This window comes from Eptesicus fuscus, chromosome 21, assembly GCF_027574615.1.
Source record: "Eptesicus fuscus isolate TK198812 chromosome 21, DD_ASM_mEF_20220401, whole genome shotgun sequence".
Lineage (NCBI taxonomy): Eukaryota > Metazoa > Chordata > Mammalia > Chiroptera > Vespertilionidae > Eptesicus > Eptesicus fuscus.
The window spans coordinates 44,344,671-44,370,697 of record NC_072493.1 but is presented as its reverse complement, the minus strand read 5'-3'; the positions used below and the strand labels follow the sequence as shown (position 1 = coordinate 44,370,697).

The 26,027-nt window shown below is 50.0% G+C and overlaps 2 protein-coding genes across 3 annotated transcripts; both read left to right on the top strand.

Annotated features, from left to right (window-relative positions):
- The first annotated feature begins 6,820 nt into the window (after nt 1–6,820).
- On the top strand, nt 6,821–12,901 carry KLK9 (kallikrein related peptidase 9). Its single transcript, XM_054710155.1, has 5 exons — nt 6,821–6,947; nt 7,126–7,282; nt 9,396–9,661; nt 11,752–11,888; nt 12,228–12,901. The coding sequence occupies exons 1-5, from the start codon at nt 6,836–6,838 to the stop codon at nt 12,378–12,380; spliced, it is 825 nt and encodes a 274-aa protein (XP_054566130.1). The 5' UTR covers nt 6,821–6,835; the 3' UTR covers nt 12,381–12,901.
- Nucleotides 12,902–13,604: 703 nt separating this feature from the next.
- KLK8 (kallikrein related peptidase 8) lies at nt 13,605–24,752 on the top strand. 2 transcript variants are annotated; one of them, XM_054710159.1, is made up of 6 exons: nt 13,605–13,682; nt 14,101–14,181; nt 14,628–14,787; nt 14,997–15,256; nt 16,807–16,940; nt 24,542–24,752. In XM_054710159.1, the coding sequence occupies exons 2-6, from the start codon at nt 14,109–14,111 to the stop codon at nt 24,611–24,613; spliced, it is 699 nt and encodes a 232-aa protein (XP_054566134.1). In that variant the 5' UTR covers nt 13,605–13,682; nt 14,101–14,108; the 3' UTR covers nt 24,614–24,752. The 2 variants fall into 2 exon arrangements, with proteins under 2 accessions (XP_054566134.1, XP_008152533.1); XM_008154311.3 differs by lacking the exon at nt 24,542–24,752 and adding an exon at nt 18,818–19,025.
- Nucleotides 24,753–26,027: the final 1,275 nt, after the last annotated feature.

Here is a 26,027-nt window from a genome sequence, read left to right as displayed (position 1 = left end):
CTTGGCAGGCAGCGTGGCTCCAGAGCATTCAGCTATTATGTCCTGGTGTCTTCATAGATGTCACAACTGGGTCCTCACAGAAGCCCACTGTAAAAACAAAATTGTGAGCGGCCCTGGCTGGTGTGGCTCGGGTGGTTGAGCGTGGAGCCAGGCACCAAAAGGTCACCAGTTCAATTCCCGTCAGGACGCAGGTCCAGGTTTTGGGCCGCATCCCCAGCAGGGGGCGTGCAGGAGGCAGCTGATGGATGTTTCTCTCTCTCCCTCTCCCTTCCTTTCTCTCTAAAATCAACAAAAACATGTGTTTAAAAACCCGAATGGCCCTAACCGGTTTGGCTCAGTGGATAGAGCGTCGGCCTGCAGACTGAAGGGTCCCAGGTTCGATTCCGGTCAAGGGCATGTGCCTTGGTTGTGGGCACATCCCCAGTAGGGGGCGTGCAGGAGGCAGCTGATCGATGTTTCTCTCTCATGGATGTTTCTAACTCTCTATCTCTCTCCCTTCCTCTCTGTAAAAAAATCAATAAAATATATTAAAAACCCGAATGGATGCTTGGCCTGAGGTGGGTTAGGCATGAGGAAAGAGTGGGATGGATTTTCACATCAGGGAAGAGAAACTGGGGACTGAGTCTCTAACAGAGGACGTTTGAGAGAAGAAAGAGCTGGGGGCCTGGGTCTGAGAAGGTGAGGGGCCCCAACTCCTGGGTCTGAGGGAGGAGGGGCTGGGGGCCGGGGCCCTGGGATGGGAACAGTCTGGGTGTCTGCACGCCTGGGTCCTGGAGCACTGGGGCTGGACCCCGGGGAACCTGGTGTTTTCTCCCATCAGTGAAGTACAACAAGGGCCTGAGCTGCTCCGGGGTCACCATCCTGAGCCCCAGGGAGTGTGAGGTCTTCTACCCGGGCGTCGTCACCAACAACATGCTGTGTGCGGGACTGGACCAGGGCCAGGACCCCTGCCAGGTAGGGCCTGCCCGGGGAGGGCCTCTGACTGGGGGAGTGAGCAGAGGGAGGTGATGGGGGAGCAGAGGGTCCGCCCTCGTCCCCTACCCCCCAGCCACACATCATCCCCCATCTCAGCTTCATCCCTGTCAACAAAACCTGGTCCAAACTTACATGCAAATTTTATGAGTTTATTTTGGTCAAAATTTTGAGGACATGCGAGGAAGTGAGACCACCACAGATTGAGAAAAAAAAAAACTGTCTGCCTTTGTAATGATAATATCTAGTTTCCAATAAGCTTATCTAAATAATCTGTTAACCAGTTAACTGCCACGCATCCAACACGGAAACCATCCCCACACGCCACGATATTTTTAATTTAATTTGAAAAAAATCAATCTGCGATGAATAGTATAAAAATAAATATATTACTCACAATACGGGCAGTCTTTAATATTTTCCGTTGAAAATTCTATGAGAAAAAATATATTTTAAAGCATCTACAGACGCTTGAGGCGTACAAAGGGTTAAGATACAAATCCTGAGAAATAAATCTCATCTAAGCCCATCAGTTTAACTCAAGTCACCTGTGGTTCACTGAATCCGTAAATTTTCCTGTAAGCCTGTCTCCATTAAAATAACTCTCTGAAGCCCGCCCGTCATGGCTCAGTGGTTGAGCATCGACCTATGAACCAGGAGGTCACGGGTCAATTCCCGGGGTCAGGGCACGTGCCCGGGGTGGCGGGCTCGATCCTCGGTGCAAAGCGTGCAGGAGGCAGTTGTTCAATGATTCTCTCTCATCACTGATGTTTCTCTCCCTTCCGCTCTGAAGTCAATAAAAACATTTTCCCGAAGTCTCTTGAAACGTCCATATGTTTGCTAAGAAATCACGAAATATGTTTGCCAGCCTCGGGAATCCTGGTGACTCACCTTGACTAGTGGTTTTTCTCCCTTCTCGCTCTACGGAAGCCCTGGCTGGACCTTCTCCAGGACTGGTTTAAGGGATACGGGACTTTGGATATCACTCCTTATCCCGAGCGAGTCGTAGAAGGCTCTGGTGACATCACAAGTCTTCCCACTGGCAGTGGGTGAATCCCACCCACGTAGTCCTCCGATAACATCGTGATCTGCAAACAGCTCCTGGTGACAGCGTGTGTGACTCTGTGTCCCGGAGAGAAAAGCACAGGTTAGCCCCCCATCTTCCCCCCTCACACACACCAGAGCTGATGGGAACAGCACACGGCCCACCCCCGTGGGAAGTTCCTTGAAGCACCCTGAACCACTTCCTCCTTCCCTCCCACTGTTTCCCATGTCTGGGCCCACCCAACACCAGTTGGTCCTGTACAGCAGGAGCTGGGCTGGCTCTGAGTCACCTGGTGCCATCTGGCCTTCCTGGGGCCACTGGAACCCACGAGACCTCACCCTGCCTCCGTCCCAGCCTCCAAGGCCAGAGGAACTCTCCTCACCTCTGTAGTTACATTCCTGCAAAGAAGCCCGCGGACATTTAGGGGGAATGGTTCTGTTTGCTTGTGAAATCCAATGGCATCCCCTTCACCAACCAAGAGCTGCAATCGCAAGCTCACCACGTCTCCATTCTCACCCCTCATCCAACGCCCATAACCCAAGTCCAGCTCCATCATCCAGACCCCTAACCCACAATGGCTTTGAGATTCTGCTTGTAAAAACGTGGGAAGAAGGGTTCATTTCCTCTCTCGGAAACTGTCCCCGGGTAAATATTCCTGTGCCACGAGTGGGACTGGGGAGGTGGGCGGGATGATACTGAGTCCAGGCCAAGCTAACAAATGGTCTTGCATCTCCACTTAGCCTGGTGTTTGGAGCGGAAACGCCATCTGACCCTCTGAGCAACAGGAATTTTCCATCCAGCACAGGTGGTCCTTGTGTCCCCATCCAAACACCGATTTGTTGAGCATTTTATTGGATGGCAGGCCAGGGGCTGGGCTGGGAACATGGCGGTGACCACGCGGTCTCTGCCCTCACGGACGACGGGTGCACAGCCCCTTGCACGGACTCCTCCTCGCTCCCTTGGGCACACCCAGGAAATGATAATGAAGCATCAGCTGCGTTTGTTATGGGAGGATCAGAAGCAAAGTGGGCGGGGACTTGAAAACTTGATTCATTTTTAAAGGCAATTCACCCGTTTCTTTAGTCATGTCTCAAGAGTTTATGGAACCTTGTCCTACATCAGTTCCTAGGGATGACTGGGCCCTACCCTCAAGGAGTTGCTGCTCAGGTCAGGGAGACAGGCAAATCTTACATTCTTGGCATGCAGGTGCCCTCCTCAGAGAGGCCCTCCAGGATTGCCCTGGTGAAAGGGGTTCCCCCCAAGTCACCAATCTATTGCTTTGTTTATTTATTTATTAATTAATTTTGGAGCACTTGTTACAGCAGAAACTATCTCATTTATTTGTTTACTCCCTAATGATCTGTCCCCTTCCCCCTCCCACCCAGTCCATGAGGGTAGGGAGTCTGATTTATTCACTGTGTTTTTCTAAGCACCTAGTACAGTACCTGGTATACAGAAGCCACTCGATACATTTTTAAAAATATATTTTTATTGATTTTAGAGAGAAAGGGAGAGAGAGAGAGAGAGAGAGAGAGAGAGAGAGAGAGAGAGACATCAAGGATGAGAGAGAAACATTGATAGGCTGCCTCCTGCACACCCTGCACTAGGTATCGAGCCTGCAACCCGGGCATGTGACCTGACTGGAATTGAACCATGACCTCCTGGTTCATGGGTTGATGCTCAACCACTGAGCGACACCGGCCAGGCAATACACTGTTGAAATAAAAAAAATAATAACATAAATCGATCAATGCTGGAAGAGGAAAAGGTACAGTGTGCCCCGAGGAGGGGCCAAGATCTCCTCCGTTTTTTAAAAAATGTGTTGTTATTGATTTCAGAGAGGAAGGGGGAAGGAGAGACTGATAGAAACATCAATGATGAGAATCATGAATTGGCTGCCTTTTGCCCGCCCCCTAATGGGGGTCAAGCCTGCAACCTGGGCATGTTCCCCAACCAGGAATCAAACCGTGACCTTCTGGTTCATAGGTCAACGCTCAACCACTGAGCAACATCAGCCAGGCAATAATAATATATATATACACACACACACACACACACACACACATACATACATACATACATACATACATACATACATACATACTAGAGGCCCGATGCACGAAATTGGTGCAAGAGTAGGCCTTCCTTCCCCCGGCTGCCAGCACCAGCTTCCCTCTGGCACCCGGGACCCGGACTTCCCTCGCAGCCCCGGCTTCGTCCAGAAGGAGGTCCAGTCTAATTAGCATATTATGCTTTTATTACTATAGATAATTGATTTTAGAGAGGAAGGGAGAGGGAGAGAGAGATAGAAATATCAATGATCTGAATCATTGATCAGCTGCTTCCTGCCGAACCATACACCCTACTGGGGATGGAGCCCACAACCTGGGCCTGTGCCCTGACCAGGAATTGAACCGTGACCTCCTGGTTCCTAGGTTGATGCTCAACCACTGAGCCACGCTGGCCAGGTGGCAAGGTCTCTTCTTAAAGGAGTCAGGGATGTCTTCTCAGAGGAAGAGGCATTGCAGGGGTTGTTGTTTTCTTTAATCCTCACTCTAGGGTATGTTTTTACTGGTTTTAGAGAGAGAGGAAGGGAGAGAAGCATTGATGTGAGAGAGAAACATCAATTAGTTGCCTCCTCTAAAGGCCCCGACCTGGGATTGAACTCAAAACCCAGCCATGTGTCCAGACTGGGAATTGAACAGGCAACCTTTGGCTGTATGGGATGAAGCGGCTAGGGCTGCATGGGGTTTGAAAGGATAAGGAGGAGTTCACCATTTCTAGAAGGAAGTGTATTCCTATCACTTACTGTGTGACATTGACCGCATTTCTTGATGGCTCTAATTCCCATCCCCACTTCCTGTGACGTTGAGATGAAAAAGACTCTTGTGAGAAGTAAAGGAGATAGTAGTATACATGCAGTGCTTACCTAACTGCCAGGTACGGAGTAAACAGTCCACAAAGGCAGCTGTCAAGACGTTCTTAAAGCAGTTAGTACGACTCTTAGCACATAGTGGGTATTCAGTCCTTGGTCTCAAAACCTGCTCGTCTGGAGAGGGAGTTAAGACAACTGCAGTCCTGGGAGCCGGGCAGGGCTCTGTAGGAGACGGACAGACATAGGTGGGTAATACGCACAATGTGCCAGACACTCTCCTCACACGTGTGAATCAATCCCCCTACGACCTCGGCGGAGAGAGGTCCAGGGACCTGCTCAAGTTCACACACCTCATGATTGCCAGCACTGAGATTCGGATGCAGGTGGTCCAGGTCCAGAATTCATGCTCCAGACTGCGATGTCCTTGTGAGCCCAGACCCCTCTTGGTGGTGAGTGCTCGGGGGAGGAAAAGATGTACTCTGCCTGTGCGGCGGGGGCCCAGGATCTCAAGAAGGGGCCAACGCACAAATGAAAACACTAGACAGGAAATATGAATTTAGAAGGCATGGGGGGGGGCACATGGAGACCTCTCTTTTGGAGAGGCACACCGAAACCTGGCCTCATCCGCTTTTTATTCAATTTTAGATACACATCTTGCCCTCAGTAAAGCACAGCAAACAGGTAGCAGACAGGCCGTCTCTAAGGTCAATAAAGATCAGTAAACATTTACTTTGAGGCTATTAGGTCCGGAAATTGCTTTGAGCCGCCACTATCTCAACAGAGCAATGGCGCTTGGTGTTAGCCCTGCTAACACCCAAGGTCCATCAGCCTTCTGCGTTCCTTGATGCACTCTCGTGATAGTATGGGCAGTGGGTGGCTTCCCGCATGCCTGGAGAAATCACAGAGGACTCCCTGAAGGAGGTGGTATTTAGGTTGGGCCTTGAAGGATGAGTAGGAGTTCACTAGGAAAAGAAGGATATTGAGAAAGACATTCACTCATTCAATTAACATATCCTGAAACCTCCCAGGAACTGAGCCTGAACTGGGCGATTCTGGGGAAACAGAGATTAATCAGACCTGGGCTTGGCCCTTCCTGGGCTGCCCATCAGATGATGAAGGAGAGGAAGAGAAGTAGCAAGAATGGGGTGATGGGAAGGACAACAGAGGGGAGGATATGGATGAGAAAAAAAAAAGACAAGAGAATGTTCTCTGCACTTAGCCAGGATCTGGGGATAATGAGAGAAAGGGAAAGTGCTGGTTCCAAGCAGGTGGGCCACCCGGGGGCCTTGTGGTGTGAGGATGTGAGGAAGGGAGTAGGTTATGGAGAGTGTGTGTCAATCCAGTTGGGACTGTATTTCTCAAACATCTTTGTGGTCTCTGCTTCTTTCAGTCTGAGTCAGAGTCTCTCTCTCTCTCTCTCTCTCTCTCTCTCTCTCTCTCTCTCTCTCTGGATCTTTCTGTGTCTCTGTCTCCCTCTCCCTATGATTTCTTTCTCTGTCCCCACCTCAGCCACATCCCGTCTCCTGTGTGGCTTCTTGCCTCTGAGTCCTGGTTCTTCTCCCGCCTGCAGCCTGATTTCTGTGCAGTGCTCCTGGTCATTGGTCATTCAAGACTCCAGAGCCCGCCTTAGGGATCTTCCTCCTCACCCTCTTCCTCCTTCAGGCCACTGACTATCCTGCATGCAGATCCTGTACCTGGAGGTCATGGGGAACGAGGGCTCCCCCTCTTTGGAGACGCCCAGGAGGATTCTATGTCCTAGGCCCCCTTCCTTCCCCATGTAGTCAAGCCCCGACCCAGCAGGCAGTCAGCTCTTTCTAACAGGGGATCCCCCTGCCCGGCCTCCTTCTCAAGGCATCCAGTCCAGGCCCGAGGGCTTCCTCCTCCCCCAGTGACATTTCCCAACCCCAATTAATCACAGGGTGGCCCCAGGGAGGAGGAAGGCGATGGCATGGCTTACCATAAAGAAGCAGGGACAGCAGAGCCAGACGCCAGGACCCAGGCACCCAGAGGTCATGAAGCTGGGATTGGTCTGTGCTCTGCTTTCTCTCCTGGCAGGTGAGGCTCCTGCCATCCAGCCTGTCTATCCCGCTGGCCCTCTGGGGTCCCAGCATCCTCTCCACGTTGCCCTGCACACCCCCAGCCTCTGTGCCTGCCCTCTAGGCGTCTCTGCTTCTCTCCCCAGCCCTTCCATCTTGCTCTTCACTGACCCTCTCTGCCTCCCACCTGCCCACAGGGAACAGCTGGGCAGACACCAGAGCCATTGGGGCTCAGGAATGCCACCCCAACTCGCAGCCCTGGCAGGCAGGCCTCTTCTTCTTCACTCACCTATTCTGCGGGGCGACCCTCATCAGTGACCGCTGGCTGCTCACAGCTGCCCATTGCTACAAGCCGTGAGTGACCGCTCTGGGGAGGAGGCTATGTGTGAGGAAAGAGTGAGGTGGACAAAGGCTCCGATAGAGGAGGGAGGGAGCGGTGGGCAAGAAGGACTGAGCCTCTATTTCTCTTCTCAGAAGTTCAACTCAAAATGACAAAGTTGTCAACATTTCCTCATTCTAGAGTTTTAAATAATCTGGTTCTAAGAGTCTAGGATTGGAAATTTACACTCCTTGAATCTTTGACTCTGGCCCAGGGTAGTCCAGAACTGTAGAGTCCTAAAATCTTGGATCCACGGGATTCTACAGGAGCCTGAGAGAATTCTAGAATCTTAGAAGTCTAGAACAGCGCTGCCAATGAAATATAACACTAGCCATTTAAGTTTCACATTTCCAGTAGACACGCTGCAAAAGTAAAAGAAAAACAAGATTTCATTTTAATAATGGATTTAACTTTAAATATTATTTTAACATGTAATCAATGTTTAAGTGTCTTAAAAAATGTCATCATTTATCCTTTTTTGTGTGTAAGCCTTTGAAACCAGACGTGGATTTCACATGTATGACACATCTCAATCAGAGCTAGTTGTACTGGATAGAGCAATATTAAAATCTTAGATTCAGCGTACTCTGTCCGGATTCATCAACTATAAGTGCTCATAGTCCTAGAATACTGTGATTTGTAACATCCAGAATCTTGAACTAAGAAAGTTCTAGAAGGTTCTATTCACAAACATCTAGAATTTGTTGGACTTAATATAGCAGAATGCTATGATTCCAGATTCTTAAAATCCCCACACTTTTCATTCAGATAATTCTAGGATCTCCAACTTTTGAACCCTAGATTTTCAAATTTCCAAAACTATAGCTTCATAGAATTCTGGAATGATAACAATCTTGTGCGATTGCTTCAAAATATTAGAATTTTAGGATTGTTATGTCCTAGATTTAATTCTGATAATTCTTAAAAACTAGAATATTTGATCTAGAGAAATCTAGAACAGTACAGTTTGGGATTCATGACATTCTAGAACTTGAGCCTCATAGAAATCTAGAATTTCTGGATTCCTAGAGTGTTAGAATCCTAGAGTCCTCCAGTTTTAGATTCTGAGCATTCTGATAGAATCACACAGACTCTACCTGGGGAAGAAATCCTGTTTGCATATCTCTGGAATGGAGCTGTCCACTCTGTCCTGATGTTCTTCAGGAATGAAGCACAGGTGTTGTTTACAGGATGCTATGTGGGAATTTCCCATCATGCATTGCTCCATGATGGGGCCTCTTTCAGTTCAAGGTCTGTACACCAGGCTAGAGTTCAGCTCCAAGCATAGAGAAGGAAATGCAACGAGAGATGGAGGTGGAAGGGCTTAAGGGGCAAGTATGAGGCTAAGTGGGGAAAGGGCTGGCTGTGGAGGCAATACAGTGACAGAGAGACACAGAGACAGAAATAACCTCACACCCCTCAAACCCAGAGTTCTCAGTGATTAGCTTGGCCCCGCCTGTGAGAGGTCAGAGGTTTTGCAATGGGATGGATAGGTAGACCCCCAGAAAGTCCTCAGCTGACCAGGCCATGGACCCAGAGCAGAACAAGTACACTAGAAGCGCCGTGAGAAGGCTTGAGGTTACACCTCAGGGGGAAATGGATTGGAGGGTCAGCGATATGACAGATAGGAAAAGCCCGAGGCCACAGATGACTCCAAAGTTGGGGATTTTCCATATCCTATCAACCTCCTGCAAACACACTGGAAGGCACAAACAGCCACTCCTCACAGAAGCCACCAAACCTGCGGGGGCAGGGGTGGGGCTGTTTCTGGGTTGTAGGCGGAGCCCCCATGTGCTTACCTAGTTCCAGGGGACACAGGTCACCAGCAAGGCACCAGGTGGGGCAATGAAGAAGGCGGATCCGTTGGCGTGGACCTTGGAAAGGGTGTGAGCTTTGGAGGAGAGTGACAAATGCACAGGCAGACAAAGGGATTGAGAGGCCCAGAGAGGGTGTGTGCCTTGCTTAAAAATCACACAGCACTCTGGGGTCGCACACATGACGGGGACCCAGAGAGGATATGTAGCTTGTGGAGAGTCACGTAACACCGTGGTGGACACGCATTCTGACCCCTGAGGCCTGTCCCAGCAGGTATCTGTGGGTGCGCCTCGGGGAGCACCACCTCTGGAAATGGGAGGGCCCAGAGCAGCTGTTCCGGGTCACGGACTTCTTCCCCCACCCTGGGTTCAACCAGGACCTTCGAGCCCAAGACCACAATAACGACATCATGCTGATCCGCCTGCCCAGGAAGGCACGCCTGGGACCTGCCGTGCAGCCCCTCAACATCAGCCAGACCTGCGTCTCCCCAGGCACGCAGTGCCTCATCTCAGGCTGGGGGGCCGTGTCCAGCCCGATAGGTACAGCCTTGACCGTGACACACTCCCTTACGTCTCACGCTGAGGTCTAAATCTCTCCTCCTTCTCTGTCTCTGCCTTTTCATGTCTACCCTCTATCTATTGATCTATCTATCTCTCCACCCATATGCTCCAGCACATCTAAGATGCTATAAATTATAAGGTGCATCATTATTTCACCTCATATTATTTATTATCATACTAGAGGCCCCATGCATGAAGATTTGTGCAAGAATAGGCTTTCCTTCCCCTGGCTGCAAGCACCCGGGACCTGGGCCTTCACTCTGGCCTCTGCCTTCCACCTTCGCTCCGGCCCGGAGCCGCCTTCTGCCTTCATGCACTGCCCAGAGGCCCAGAGCAGCCAGCTGCCGCCATATTTGTCATGTCAATTTGCATATTCCCTCCTTATTGGCTGTGGGGCGCCACCATCGTTGTCGCGAAGTGATGGTCAATTTGCATATTCCATCTTTATTAGATAGGGTTATTGAGAATAGGGGGATGTCCCATTGACCCTTGTGAGATATCATTTGCTGGAAGACACCTCCTGATTTCAGGGTGTTTAATTGTGCAAATACATGTATCTTAGAATCCAAATAAGGCCTTCTATTCTCAGAGTCAGAAGTCAAAGACCTATTAGCCAAATTTGGCTTCCCACATTAGTGCTGGTTTTCCAAGTGTCTTGAAAAATCATGTCTGAATTTGTTGCTGCCAACATCTGAAACCTGGGAGCTTCTACATAACAGTCAAGGTTCTTACTCACATTCCCACAAGAGCTACCAATATTGGATAGAGTGCAGGAGGCCCCCTGCAGGCCAAACCACAGCAGTCTCTGCCCCACTCCTGTTTACCCACCAAGCCCCTGGATGCATCTGAGTTTGCATTCAACTATAATTGTTGCACATCATATACATGGGCATATGCATATTTATAGCCATGTCTATCTCTATATGCGGTAATGCCCTCTTTCACTACCTCGTATCTCTACATCTTTATCTCTGTATCAATGACCGTCTCCCTATAAATGTCTCCTCCTCTTTAACTCACAGCCTTCTCACCGGATATCGCTGGGCCCATTTCTTTCTTTCTTTTTTTTTTTTAATATATTTTATTGATTTTTTTTCACAGAGAGGAAGGGAGAGGGATAGAGAGCTAGAAACATCGATGAGAGAGAGACATCGACCAGCTGCCTCCTGCACACCCCCACCAGGGGATGTGCCCGCAACCAATGTACATGCCCTTGACCGGAATCGAACCTGGGACCTTCCAGTCCGCAGACATACGCTCTATCCACTGAGCCAAACCGGTTTCGGCACGCTGGGCCCGTTTTTATTACTCCATGGTCTCCTTTAAGAGTTTCTTTCCCCTTAAGAGGTTTCTAGCTCCTGGCATGGTCTCTATATTTTCTATGTAAATTATATATGTGCCTATTCTTGTCTCTCACCTCTCTGTGTCTTTTTTCCTCTTCTCTGCATCTTTCTGTTTCTCTTTCTCCCTTTCCCCTTCTTCAGATACATCTATTTCCCTTCTATGCTATGATTCTGTCTCTTTGTCACTGTCTTTGTTTCTATCTTGGAGAATCTTATGCTGTGGTTCCAAGGATCCTCCTTAAGAAATGGAGGGTGAGGGGGAAAGTCCAGCCCGTGCTTTAGTAGTTGAGCATCGACCTATGCACCAGGAGGTCACGGTTGGATTCCTGGTCAGGGCATGTGCCCAGGTTGGGGACTCAATCCCCAGTAGGGGGCATGCAGGAGGCAGCCAGTCAATGATTCTCATCATTGATGTTTCTATCTCTTCCTCTCTGAAATCAATAAGAAATATATATATATATATATATATATATATATATATATATATATATATTCTTATTATATATTTTGAAAAAGACATATAGGCCTAACCAGTGGACACAGAGAACAGGAGGGTGAAGGCAGGAGTAGGGGAGGAGGGTTGGGGGGTTAATGGGGGGATGAGGACACATATGTAAAATCTTAATCCATAAAGAAATTTAAAGAAAAAGAAAAAGAAATGGGGAGGGAGGATGCTGAGTGAGATGAGTAAAGCTGCTGATCCTCTGTGACCTCCTTCCCCAACAGTGGAGTACCCACTCACGCTGCAGTGTGCCAACATCAGCATCCTGGAGCCCAGACTCTGCCGGCGGGCATATCCAGGCCAAATCTCCAAGCGCATGCTCTGTGCAGGCCTGTGGGAGGGGGGCCGCGGCTCCTGCCAGGTGAGATCTACTCTGGGGAGGAGGTGGAGGGTGGGGATCCTGCTAAGACACTGGGTCCTGGGAGAGGATGGTGGGGCCAGCACCAGGATTTCTGGATCTAAACAAGGGGGGAGTTGGGGGTCTGAGCTCCCAGTCCTGGGGGCAGAGGGTGCTAGGGGCCCAGAATGCTAGGTCCAAGGGAGGGGTGAAGGCTGTGAGCTTTTACTCCTGGGTCTGAGGGAGGAGGGCCTGGAGAGCTGGATGTCTGGGTGTCAGGGGAGTAGAAACTGGGGGTCTGTGTAATGGCATGCTAGTAATGAGACTGGCCTAACAGTTTCTCTGCTCTTCTCCCGCGCACAGGGCGACTCTGGGGGCCCGCTGGTTTGCCATGGGACTCTGGCTGGTGTGGTGTCTGGGGGCTCTGAGCCCTGCTCCCGACCCCGGCGCCCCGCCGTCTACAGTAGCGTTTGCCACTACGTGAACTGGATCAGAAAGACGATGAAGGAATACTGAGCCCTCGTGCCTAGGATGACCTGAGGAGGAGGGGGCTCAGGATAAGGGGGTCCAGCCTCAGGGGTCTCCACCCGTGTGCCCTCAGCTGTCCTGGAGAAGCCTTCTGGTTACTTAGGCTCTGCCCCTTCGGGATGGAGCAGGAAGACCCATCTATCCTCCTGGTTCCAGCTCTAAGACTTCAGCAAGAACTACCACCACCTTGTGGAACAGCATCACCTGGTGGCTCAACCCCAGGCTGGCCACTCACCAAATAGCTCCGCCCCTCGGAACTTTGCCCAATGAGAGGTCTCCGCTGGACTCCAGCCCGTGTGGCCCCGCCTCCTTTGTCAGAGTCCCCGCCCCCCGTGACGTCAGGGTTGCTAGTGCTTTCCCCCATTGGCGAGCAGGAAGGGGTCTGGCCCCGCCCCTTGCAGCCCTAGGCGTGTCCTGGGTTTGAATCCTGCCCTGGACCTTCTGGGAGGAGTTGAGGGGAGGGTCTGGATTTCTTCAGATCCAATGGATGGTTTTGCAATAAAGGCATGGAGCCCTTTCTGCTTTCTGCTTGGGTCGTGGGATGGAGGAAGGGCAACGGATGGGCGGTGGAGGGCCGATAGGGAACGTCACCGCGTTAAAATTTCCCCTGAGCCCTCAGTCGGTCCTGCCTGAAGTCTGTCCCCATCAGCCCTATTGCAGCAAGCCTCCTGGGTTCTGTCAGGCTGGTCCAGTCGCCCCCAGGGGAAGGGGAAACCAGGTCACGGTGCCTCCCAAACCTGCCTGCCCAGAACCCGCCCTCCCCTCTCAGGGGACAGAGGGCGGGGCTGATCCACCCTCAGGTGTCCCAACCAAGAAGACTCGCCTTTCTTCTATTGGGGGTTACTGGCAGCAGCCCCCCTGTCCTCCGTCAGTCCCAAAGTCCGGGCCCCAAGCCCTCTCATCCTTGTATGCAGGGGTCCAGACATCCTCCTCCCCCTCCTCATTCAGACCCAGGAAGCTAAGGCCCAGGATTCAACGCCCCCAGCCCCCGCCTCTTCCAGACCTAGACAGATGTCTGAGCACCGTCCTTTCTGTGTCAGACCCAGGAGTCACAGCACCGAGCTCCTCTCCCTTGCCTCTGAACCCCAAGAATCCAGCCCCTCCTCCCTCCAGAATTTCCCTGCAGCCCCTCAGCCCCTCAGCCCCTCCTCACTCCAGCCCAGGGGTGCTCTGCCAGCTCAGGGCGGGAGGAGGCGGAGCAGGAGGCGGGGATTCCCAGTTAAAAGGCTTCAGATCCCCAAACCAGGCAGAGAGCTGAGCTACTGGGGCCTCTTCCTTTGGTCAGAATCAGTAGGTGACCCCGCCCCCTGGCCTCTGTAACTTCTCAGAGGCTGGCATCTGGACCCTCCTTCAGACCCAGGACTTTAACCTGAGATCCCGTTTTCCTTCTGGACCCGGGAATCTGAGCCCCAGCCTCCTCTTCCCCGAGATTAGGAGGGGTCCGGGATACTAAGCAGGGCTCCCTTCTCCCTGGGAACCTAAAAATCCAGACCCCCAGCTCCCTCTCTCCTCAGATTCAGGAATCTGGGGCCCCACCCCCTTCTAACGAAGACCCAGGAATCTGGGTCCCAGCCCCTTCCTCCCGAAGGACCCAGAAGAACAAACAGCTCTTGATGCTCCGCTCCCCTGGACCCCCAATCCCACGACCCTCCTAGGATTTCAGGCTCCCCCCCTCCTCCTCTCTCAGCCCGTGCTCTCCCTCCCCCAGGCCTCAGCATGGGACGCCCACCGCCTGCTGCTGCCGTGTGCACCTGGATGTTCCTGCTCTTGCTGCTGGAAGTCTGTGCAAGTGAGTGTGAGCCTGTGTGCACGCCGTGGGTGCCTGTGCTGGGGTGAGGGATGTGTGAAGTGTGTGATCGCGTGTGGGGGCTTCTGGGGCTGCCTTTGGTGGGGGCGGGGGGAGCCACGGCTCTCTGGTGACAGCGGGTCGAAGTGTGTCAGGGGGTGCTGCAAACTTACACGAGCACACCAAGCTTGCCGGCTGCTTGCCGAGGAGAGAAGACACACATGGGAGTGTAGGAGCATGTGGAAAGCATGCTTGGGTGTGTGACTCTGTGTGATGGATGACTCACGGAGTTCAGCGAGTGTACGTGTGAATGTGTGTGGCGGCATGTGCAAGCCAGGAGCCCCACACAGGAGGGTGTGTGGACACATGCGGGAGGCAGGCAGAGAACTTGGGGTGTGCCCCTTTGAACCCCCTCTCCTGCTCTCCTCCCTCGTCCCCCCCTTCTGCAGGACACTGGAGGGCAGAGGAGAACAAGGTGCTGGGCGGCCAGCCGTGCAAGTCCAATTCGCAGCCTTGGCAGACAGCCTTGTTCCAGGGGGACCAGCTGCTATGCGGGGGTGTCCTCATCGATGACAGCTGGGTCCTCACGGCAGCCCATTGTAAAAAACCGTGAGTGGATGCCTGGGGCAGAGGTGGGCTGGGCCTGGTGAAAGAGGGGGCTGGGTTTTACCTTGGGAAAGAGAGAGCTGGGTCCCAGGCCTCTAAGAGAGAGAGAGAGAGAGAGGTCTGAGAGAAGAGGGAGCTGCGAGCCTGGACTCCTGGGTCTGAGGGGACTGTAATGAGGGGGCTGCATCCCAAACTAATACCCATCATTCCAGGAGGTACACAGTCCGCTTGGGAGAGCACAACCTGAAGAATAAGAGTGGGTCGGGGCAGGAAAGGGCTGTGGCCCAGTCCATCCCACATCCCTGCTTCAGTGGCGACAGTGAGGACCACAACCACGACCTGATGCTCCTTCGACTACGTGACCCAGCATCCAGAGGGTCCTCCGTGAAGCCCATCAACCTGACAGATCACTGCCCTCGAGTTGGCCAGAAGTGCACCATCTCAGGCTGGGGCACTGTTACCAGCCCCCAAGGTAGCTGGAGTGAAGGAGGAGCTGGTTTTCCCAGTGGGACCCCAAGCCATTGGTAAAACTTTACCCCTGCAAGGACATAAGGAAGGGACTGTGACTGTGGGGTTGCAATTCACACGTGGCCCATGTGAGGAACACTGAAGGCCAGAATATTAATAGGAATGGTGGGAGAAAGAAAGCAAAGTAACACATTGTTAAGCAGGACTCAAAAATATGGATGGATGGATGGATGGATGGATGGGTGAAGGAATCCCTCCTTTATGGTGGAGAGTAACATGTTATGAGATCTTTGTTGGATAGGATTTTATATAATCTCATTCGTAGACCTGGGATATAAAGGATTTGCAGTGGCCCAAGAAAGCAGATTTCTCAGCCCCTTTTCCCTCTTGAACCCAAGAATACTGGCCCAGGCTCTCAGCCTCATATTCCTCACTTGCAAAATGAGGAAAACTAATGGATAGACTTTTAAGCTCCATAAGGGCTCATGTTATATCTTTTTTTTAATTTTTATATATTTTATTGATTTTTTACAGAGGGGAAGGGAGAAGGATAGAGTTAGAAACATCGATGAGAGAGAAACATCGATCAGCTGCCTCCTGCACACTCCCTACTGGGTATGTGCCCACAACCAAGGTACATGCCCTTGACCGCAATTGAACCTGGGACCCTTGAGTCCATAGGTCAACGCTCCATCCACTGAGCCAAACCGGTTAGGGCTATATCTATTTTTTTCATTGGGCATTCCTGGTGTTCAGGGTGCTCAATGCGTATTTGTTGGATGATCATGTGGATGAGTGAAAGAAGGAATAAATGAATCCATCCCTCCTTCCAAAAGCCATTGTGAAGGTTAAATGAGATGTGAGCATATTGCTTCTGGCTGGTAGAGGTGTCCACATTTTCCGACTCAAGTCTACTGCTCAAAGGCTAATAAGAAGGATGAATTCCACTTACAGTCATTAAAATTCAAACACTTCCTTGTGAGGATCTGACAGGCCCCACACGCTGTATGTAGGATGAGTCCCTGTCCTTATAGAATTGCATGCCAGGTGGGGGGAAATAGACAATAAACATATAACATGAAATATGAGAGAGAGTTGTGGGTTATATAATGAAAGACCCTGGATGGATCAGGAGTGATAGAGGTGTGGTGTTTTCATTAAGATGGTCAGAGAAGGCTTCGAGGAGGAGGAGGTGACAATTGGAAGAAGTAGAATTCCGCTGAGATTGAGAACCTGGTGGCCTGGGGGTGGGAAGACTGGAGGAAGTGGGACAGATATGTCACAAGAGGGCACCTCCAAACCCTCCAGTCTCCTGACTCTTAATTTGAAAATGACTCAAGGCAAGAAAGAAAAGATAGGATCCATTGGTCCCATGCTAGGGCCATGGCTCTGTTTAAGGTGGTGAGAAATGATGAGCCACGAGGAATGTGCCAGGAACCACCCCCCACCCCTGCCCCCGTGCAGCTGTGGATGCAGAGAAGAAAGGTTAGATCCAGACAGGGATGGAGGGCAAGGGTTGCTCTCTCTGGGAACTTACACCCTGTACTCCCTCAGGGAACTTTCCGGATGACCTCAACTGCGCAGAAGTCCATATCGTGTCCCAGAAGCGGTGTGAAGATGCCTACCCTGGGAAAGTCACCGAGGCAATGACCTGTGCAGGTGACAGCAGTGGGGCTGACTCATGCCAGGTGAGTGACTTCCTAATCAGCCAATTGAAATCCCTTCTGAATTAGCCAACTCCTTTCTTCCCTCCCTTTTGCCCTCCTGCTAGAGGCTGGAGGCACTGCAGTGGGGTGACCCCACAGGGTTAGCACTCAGAGAAGTTCCCATCTCTCTGAAGTGGGAAGAAGGTTCAGAGGAGGCCACACTCTCCCTGCAGGTCACACAGCGCAGGGATCAGAAGCTTGAGTAGTCGCTGTCGTTTTTATGGAAACACCTGTCTGGGGGATGAGGTTCAGGGAGGGGAGAGGTAAAGGGGGTGGGGAGGAACGTCCAACTGCCTAAGCCGGCAGGTGGACATCCCCCGAGAGGTCCCAGACTACGAGAGGATGTTTCCATGAAGGAGAGAGTCGGAGGCTACAGGGCACACAAGGCTTCCGTTCCCTTTCTGTGTGTTCGTTCCTGACGTTTCTGCGGACTCTGCCATCCACCAGCTAGTCAGCCACTTTGATTTGGCACCTGACTCAGTTTCCTAGCTCAGTTGCCTGCTCCTGTGATTGGTTTCTTGGGGGAGCAATGCTCTCTTCTCAGTTGTCCAGGGAATGGTGCCATGGATTACAGTGCTCCTTCCAAGATGCCCCACCCCCAAGATGACGAGTCTTGGGATTTGCCATAGATATAACTCTCTCTTTTCCATTGGCTGCAACTCCAGTCTTCAGGGCTCTTCCTGGCTTTGTCCCCTGCATGGAAACCCCGCCCCCTTTGCCAATGATTGGACCCTGAAAACGATACCCCACTGCGTTCTTCCCCATTGGCTGGGAACACAGTCATTCCATCAGGGATCCTGCCCTGAAATCAGTTTCTCCGGATGGTTCCTAGAGATGATGGTTTCTCCCCACAGAGACGCCTACAATTATTGGCATAGGTGGGCGCACGTGTGTGTGTGTGTGTGTGTGTGTGTGTGTGTGTGTGTGTACAAGAACCCTGCTCTTTCTCCTGTTTGGTAACTGGATTCAATGATCTGTTCACCAAAAGCCAGGAATGGAGGCCACATCAGCTCAGTCCCTGATGTTTTCTCTTTAGATTGGACTCTTCAGAGCACTCTCTTCTCTCATTGGCCAGGATTTCCCTCACCGCCCTTAGACAATTTGTCTGGTCCCTTGTATGTGGAAGACCCCACCCTACTCTCCTAACCTCTTGCTCACCCTAGCCTGCAGACCCTGAGCAATGGATGAATGATTACTCTGACACACATTTCTGTGAAAGAGAGGGCTAAGGGACTGCCTGGCTAAAGGAACCAGACAGCTCCATTCACCTGCCTTCTTAGGCTTTTATTGTAGCAACAGCTTGAACTAAAATTAACCTCTAGATACTATTAGCAGGGTAAGTATCCTTGAGGAAACACATGTATCTGTAGTGTCTTTCAAACAAGGACGTTTTGAAGTCTAAACATAAAGATTCCAGTAAAACACCCGGGGGCTCAGACTTGTTTGGAAACGTCAAGGCTGGGTCTACCGCCTTCAGCAAGGTTCCCCTAGAGCTGTGGTCGGCAAACTGCGGCTCGCGAGCCACATGTGGCTCTTTGGCCCCTTGAGTGAGGCTCTTCCACAAAATACCACGGCCTGGGCGAGTCTATTTTGAAGAAGTGGCGTTAGAAGAAGTTTAAGTTTAAAAAATTTGGCTCTCCAAAGAAATTTCAATTGTTGTACTGTTGATATTTGGCTCTGCTGACTAATGAGTTTGCCGACCAAGTCCCGTGCTTCCCTACATCAGCCAACAGTTGGAACCAGGGGACAATGCTCTTGTCCCCAATGGCTGGGGGGGGCCAATCATTTGGCAGAGCTGGTGCTAAATGCTGGGTACAGCTGGGTATCTTCGGCGAAACTCTCCCCCTACCCCCCTCCAGGGCGATTCCGGGGGCCCATTGGTGTGTGATGGAGTTCTCCAAGGGATCACATCCTGGGGATCGGACCCCTGTGGGCAGTCCCAGAGGCCTGGTGTCTACACCAACCTCTGTCGCTACCTCGACTGGATCAAGAAGACCATGGGCAGCAGGAGCTGAGCCTAGGACAAGCTTTGGATCCCCCTCAATAAACCAAAAACCACGGCCTGGCTCTTTGCCTGTCTTGCTTTGGCCCTGCTGGGAGTGTGGAGGGACAGGATCTGCGCCCTATGGGAAGCTAGACAGGAGGTCTAGAGAGACCAGGACCCCATGGCTGCTCTAGCCACCACCACTGCCTGAAGGGACCCTATTTTCCTGGAAAGACTTGGAGGAAGGGGAGGTTAATTTCAGGGGACAGAAGACATGTAAAAAAATTTTTTAAATATAATTCTTTAGTGTTGAAAGTATTACATGTGTCCCCTTCCCCCCCCCCATTACCCTCTCCAGCCTGCCACCGCCCCCTCACCCCAGTCCCTCACCACCCCACTATCTGTGGCCATGGGCCATGAATATATGCATACAAGGTTCTTGATTGATTACTTCACACTCACCCACCCTCCCCCACCTTCCCTCTGAGATTCTGCACTCTGTTCCATGCTTCTGTGTCTCTGGATCCACTCCATTCATCAGTTTACTTTGTTACTTAGATTCCACATATGAATGAGATCATGTGATCCTTGTCTTTCTCTGACAAAGACATGTAAGAATTTTCTAATATCCAATGGCATGGCCTGTCAAAGACAGACTTGAAAGGGTTTATGCTTCCTTTTCCTGAGCAGCAAACATGTTTTTACCCGTTGAGGAGAGCTATGCAAAGTAGTGTGCAAGAAGTATGTTGACAGCTTAAACATGCACTCATGAACACCCATAAAGCGCCACCTAGGTGAAGAAATATGACATTGACAGCCCTCAGATGTCTGAGAGACCGATTCCTCGGCTCCCCGCCCCCGCCCCCCCAGGAGAAATAGCATTCTTTCTCACAGCTTAGAGCTGCCAGGGGGTAACTGCTGTGGCAGAAGGAAGTGAGCCACAGCATTGCTGGTGTCCAAGTTGAAGTGTGGAGAAGAGGACATTTGGGGCAGTTCTTGGGAAAGATGTGTGTGGGGTGGGTAGTTGTTGTGAGGATATAAATAAATTGCGACCAGGTGGAGACTGGCTACCCTCTGCATCTCTCTCCTGCCTCTTCCAGGATGTTCTATGACTTTCTTGCTAACAACCATCTAATTCCTCTATTTGACACTGCAAATCCCTTCTCTACTGCTTCTGCATTTTCATAGTGTCTGCTCCCTCATGCCTTTTCCCATTTCTCTCTCATTTTCTAACTTTTTGACCTCACCTTCAACCATCAACGGCTCCATTCTCCCAGGATTTTTTAATATTTTTTATTTATTTATTTATTCATTCATTCATAGAAAGAGAGAAAGAAACATCAGTTCGTTCTTCCACTATTTGTGCATTCATTGGTTGGTTCTTGTATGTGTCTTGTAAGGTTGAACCTGCAACCTTAGCATATAGGCAGAATGCTCTAACCAACTGAGCTAGCCCACTAGAACTCCCAGGATTTCTCAGGTCGTATTTTCATGAAAGGAAATCCAACTGGTCCAGCTCAACTTTTCTCCTTCAGCCCCATCATAGGTCACTGAAATGGCCAATGGTTTGACTGCATTCTGGTCAAGTGACCAACCCTATCCGATCACCACTGGGTATTTGGAGTCATGCTCTATGAGACATGTGGATGGAGTGGTTTCCCCCAAGGGTTGTGAGATGTCTTGCATACATCAGTCTCCCTGAACCTCCCTGAAAGTCCCTTCACGCCAGAAATCCAAAGGAGAGCTTTCATGCCTGACACTAAATCCCTGGTGCCAGGGATGCATATCTGGGGGGCTACCTGTGCCGTGCCAGCACAGCCAAGGGTTCGGTGAGACTGAGGAGGGGCAGTGAAGGATTAAAGAAAAGACAAAGAGAATATAGCTGGGGCTCGGAGCATCTCCTGTGCCTGGATGAGGCCACAGAGAAGGATCCAGCCAGCAAGCTGAGGCTTTATTTTATAGTCGGAGAAAAACAAGGTAGTGGTCACCATAGTTACAATGTTCTTGTGAGTTTCACTTGTTTTGGCAGCACTTGCTGCACCTCCCACAGCCCATTAGCTACCCAGGAAGGATCTAGGGGGCGGCCATAAGGTCAAGCTTAATTATGCTAAGAGGGCTGTGCCCTCCAAGCTGGGACTTGTTAGTGGTTCTGCCACAGGGTGAATCTGAGGCTTAATTCTACAGCCCTTCCCTACAGCTACACAAGGGTCATCTCAACGTGAAGAATAGCCCAGATTTGGAAGCAGCCCAAGTGTCCATCAGTAAATGAGTGGATAAAAAAGCTGTGGTACATTTACACAACAGAATACTGCACAGCCCTAAGAAAGAAAGAAATCTTACCCTTTTCTGCAGCATGGATGGACCCGGAGAGTATTATGCTAAGTGAAATAAGCCAGTCAAAGAAAGACAAGTGCCATATGATTTCACTTATATGTGGAATCTAATGAACAAAATAAATGAACATAGTGGAGGCAGACTCATGGATACAGAGAACAGACTGACAGTTGTCAGAGGGGAGGGGACTGGGGGCTGGTTGAGAAGGGTGAAGGAATTAAGCAAGGGACAAAAAAAGAAAGACTCATGGATACAGACAACAGTATGGTGCCTACTAGAGAGAAGGGGGTGGGGGAGTTAGAAGAGGATAAAAGGGGCTGGGGGTAAATGGTGATGGAAGGAGGCTTGGCTTGGGGTGGTGAACACACAATACAATATATAGATGAAGTATTGTAGAATTGTGTACCTGAAACCTACATAGTTTCATTATCCAATGTCACCCCATAAATTCAATAAAAAATTTTTTTAAATTGTCACATAATGTTTATGGTGGAAAATTTCAAACCTATAATAAAATATAATGAACCCTCATCTACCACCATCTAACTTAACAATGAACAGTGCAAAACCAAGTCTTCTTTCATTCTCCCACACATTTCCCTAATGCTGGAGTATTTTGAAGAAGATCTTAGCCATCACTTCCTTCTTTTTTTCTTCTTTTTAAATATATTTTATTGATTTTTTACAGAGAGGAAGGGAGAGGGATAGAGAGTTAGAAACATCGATCAGCTGCCTCCTGCACACTCCCTACTGGGGATGTGCCTGCAACCAAGGTACATGCCCTTGACCGGAATCGAACCTGGGATCCTTGAGTCTGCAGGCTGACGCTCGATCCACTGAGCCAAACCGGTTTCGGCTTTCACTTCCTTCTTAAATATTTCATTATGTATTGCCAAAACAGACTACAGCTTGTGGGCCAATTTGAGAGGTTTGTGACGCAAGAGACAAAACACAGAGAGTCCAGGCGATTAAAAAATTCGCTGGTCTGAGAGTGGGCCAGGGAAGTTCGAGCCAAAAGGGGGCATAGGTACTTCTTTTATACAGCTGTTTAGCGGGCGGTGTGTGTGGGGGGAGGCAGAGGGCCTTAGAGGTGTGGAATTTCTGCCTCGGGCCAGGGTCTAGGAAGGCGCCAGTTATCTCTGTCACCATCTACCTTGCAGATGCAAGCATGGGCTCTGGACTTCCCCCCTGCCTCGACCTAACATAATTCCCATAGGCTAAAAAGAGACCTGTATGACAAAAATGTGTAGTAAACATTATTATTATATTTTGAATAATGTCAATTAAAAATGTGGGGGAGAGGGACAGGGAGAGATTAACCAAAGAATTTATATACATATACGCATAGTCCATGGGCACAGATAATAGTGTGGTGAGGGCCTGGGGAGGGGCAAGGGCTGAGTGGAGGGGGGCAAAGGAGGGAGATTAGGGATATTTGTAATACCATCAACAATACGAAAACTTATATACAGCACCAATAAAGCTTTTCCATTTAAAAAAAGTGTGGAAATTTATTTTCTCCCTTAGGATATAAGTACCTACATAATATGCTTGATTTTGTATCTTCATCCACAAAAACTAAAATGTTTACTATCTGACCCTCTATGGAAAACGTTTACCAACCTCTCCTCTAAAAGACAAATTTTAAAAAGCATAATGAACTTATATTAGCGCACCTTCCAGAGTTAAGAGTAATTCCTTCGTATCCACCCAACATCTAGGTAATGTTTAAAGGTCCCCCGTGGAATGTAAACCAGAGAAGACTTGAGGATTGGTTTCTGGCATTAAGTAGGCGGGTGGTTGGGGGTCAAAGAGGTGAAGGGGCTTGTCCAAGGTCAACCAAATATTCAGGAATAGAATTGTGGACTGTGGAGTCCGGCAGAGGATCAGAGGGCAAAACAGAGACAAAACCTGGAAGGACCCACAGAGACAAGGGGCTTATTTCCGCCTTAGTCAGGGGCCTATGGGATACACGAGTCAGGGCCTCAGTTCAAACTGGCTTATGCATAAGAAGGTTGTGAGCATGGCTCATCATGACAGAGGAAGTGACATGGGCACAAGAATCTAAAGTTGTAGAAATGGTGTTTTAGCCAATCAGCTCTCTCTCTCTCTCTCTCTCTCTCTCTCTTTTTTTATTCTCTTGGACATTCTTTCTCTCTCACTCTGCCCGCCTCTCTCTGCCTCTGTTTCTCTCTCCCATATTTCTCAGCTTTTCCTCATCTCTTGTATCTCTCGTCCTCTTGTGTATCTCATTCTAGCCTCTGTAGACCTGGGGGACACACAGCAGCTACAGACAGACCCAGTTAAGCAAACCCAGCAAAAATAAAGACCTCCTATTCTGGCATCATGATATTTATCCCAGGGAAGACTTACCAATGCTCTCGCTCTAGCTCTCCCACTTCTCTTAGTGTCCTGCCTCTGTCACTCCCTTTACTTTCTCCCTCTCTACCTCTTTCCCACCCCAACATTTCTGCTTCTCTGTCTGTCTCCCTCCTCCTTCCCCTTCTTTTCTCCATCCTTCTCTCTCTCTCTCTCTCTCTCTCTCTCTCTCTCTCTCTCTCTCCTTCTCTCTCTTTGCCTCTTCGTATCCTCACTCTCTTTGCTCACATCTGCACTCTCAGTTTTCAGGGGCTGGTGCGGGGGGGGCAGATATGTGTGTTAGGGAGAGGGGTGATGAGACAAGGCTGTGTGTCTTCAAGAATGAGGAGGTGTCCCCCATGTCCCCCAGTGAGAGCTGATTCATGAATGTGCAAGATGTGCAGGGACGCAGGCCCACAATCAGGGAGTCACGCACTTGGCTTAACACACTCCTCTTGTTGTTGTTGAAATTCACAATATTTGAACACAAGGATTCACATTTTAATTTTACACTGGACCTGGGAATTACGTCATTGGTCCTGTGCCTGGCCCCCATCTCTGGGTAAGGGCATGCATTAATTTTCAGGAAATAATGTTTCTTTTCCCAGTGGCTTGGCAAAGGGTAATTGGAAAATAAATGAAGCTCTGACTTCCGGGAAGCCCCGCCCCCTTCCCTGTGATTGGTCCCATTGGCTGGGGCTCAAGCCAATGTCTTTGGACTGTCCTCTGCATGATCACATTAATTTCTGCTCTCCCATTGGTTCACAGAGACAACAAGTCTCTTCCCATTGGACAGGTGGAAGGCTGTGGTCTGTCAGGACAAAACCTTGATAACCATGGGGTGTATGAGACCTCAGTGCTGGTTGGTTGCTCTGAGGCCAAAACTAATCTGCTCTCTCCTGTTCAGGGTGACTCAGGGGGACCACTGAGGTACAGAGGCTCCCAGCAAGTCAAGGAATCCTCAGTACATTTTTCCTAAGACCCACCCACCCATGGGCCCAATGATCTGCACCCGCATATGCAAGTGCCGAGAAAGGGTATATAAAACCATGGGAAATAATTCCTAATATCTCCCTCCTCCCATCTCTCCAACCCTCCAACCCGAACTGGAAATCCACAGAAATAAAAGCATCCATGTCCTAGGGTCATATTTTACTTTGCAATTTTTCAACGTCATAGGAAAACCTTAGCAATATGCCAGGTGTGTCAACCAGTCAAACTAGCAAAAATCTAAAACCAAAACAAGAAACACACACACCTCGGTGCTGGTGAAGTTGCAGGGAGTCTAGCAGCGTCCACCACGGGGACTGTACACTGGAGCAATGTTTATGGCTGCTGTGCGAACAAGGGGAATCAAGAGCTTTCGTCAGCATGTTTGACCCAGCCATCTAGTAATCCGAAATGTGGGCAAGGTTTGAATTCATCACAACCTTATCTGTCAGCGCAAAACAGTGGAAACACCGAACACATCCCAAATTAATGGATTGTTTATGTAAACATAAAGTAATTTAGGGCAAGGATATGATAGAAACTGTTCAGGGTAATAATTATGCAGAATTTTCAGTGTCACGCAAACATGCGTATGCTCTCTGATATTAAATGAAAAAAGAAATTTAAAAAAGAGGATATGCATGTGATCCTCACCATGTAAAATGAAATAGTCACAGAATAGAGAGCGTGTACCAAACTGCACGTGGACATAGTCATGGGTGCCTCCTTCCTTCCATTTCTCCTTCTGTGCCTGCGCACTTTTATAACCTGAAAAACAGAGATGGGAACCTCTGATGAGCAAACGTTGGGGAGAGGAGACCTCAAGAGGGGGAGACAGGAAATGAAAACCTTTCTGATTTTGTTGTTGTTGTTGTTGTTGTCAATCCACACTCAAGGATATTTTTTCCATTGACTTTTTCCATTGAGGGAGGGAGGGAGGGAGGGAGGGAGGGAAGGAAATAGGGAGGGAGGGAGGGAGGGAGGGAGGGAAGGAAAGAGGGAGGCAGGGAGGGAGGGAAGGAGGGAGGGAGGGGAAGAAACATAGATGTGAGACACATCCATTATCTGCCTCCCACATGCTCTATGGGTGCCAGGGATGGAACCTGTACCCCAGGTGTGTTCCCTTGACTGGGAATTAAACCCATGACCCTTTGGTGCATGGGTCAATGCTCTAACCTCTGAACACACACTGCCCAGGGTGAAAATGTATGTTATTTTGAACCCTAACCCCACCTCCTGCCCCCACAGATACAGTGGCATGTTTCTCTACATTTCCCATGTTTCATAGTTTTCCATCCATAAAATGAGGGAGCGAGGGAGGGAGGGAGGGAGGGAGGGGGGGAAAGAGAGAGAGAGAGAGAGAGAGAGAGAGAGAGAGAGAGAGAGAGAGGAGGGAGGGAGAA

What these genes read in the sequence shown, in the direction of transcription:
- KLK8 (XM_008154311.3), top strand. Translation starts at nt 14,109, where the DNA reads ATGGGACGCCCACCGCCTGCTGCTGCCGTGTGCACCTGGATGTTCCTG. An exon ending in GCAGCCCATTGTAAAAAACC is followed by an intron (nt 14,788 to 14,996) that starts GTGAGTGGATGC and finishes CCATCATTCCAG; the next exon opens with GAGGTACACAGTCCGCTTGG. An exon ending in GTGGGGCTGACTCATGCCAG is followed by an intron (nt 16,941 to 18,817) that starts GTGAGTGACTTC and finishes ACCCCCCTCCAG; the next exon opens with GGCGATTCCGGGGGCCCATT.
- KLK9 (XM_054710155.1), top strand. Translation starts at nt 6,836, where the DNA reads ATGGCATGGCTTACCATAAAGAAGCAGGGACAGCAGAGCCAGACGCCA. An exon ending in TCTGCTTTCTCTCCTGGCAG is followed by an intron (nt 6,948 to 7,125) that starts GTGAGGCTCCTG and finishes ACCTGCCCACAG; the next exon opens with GGAACAGCTGGGCAGACACC. An exon ending in GCTGCCCATTGCTACAAGCC is followed by an intron (nt 7,283 to 9,395) that starts GTGAGTGACCGC and finishes CTGTCCCAGCAG; the next exon opens with GTATCTGTGGGTGCGCCTCG.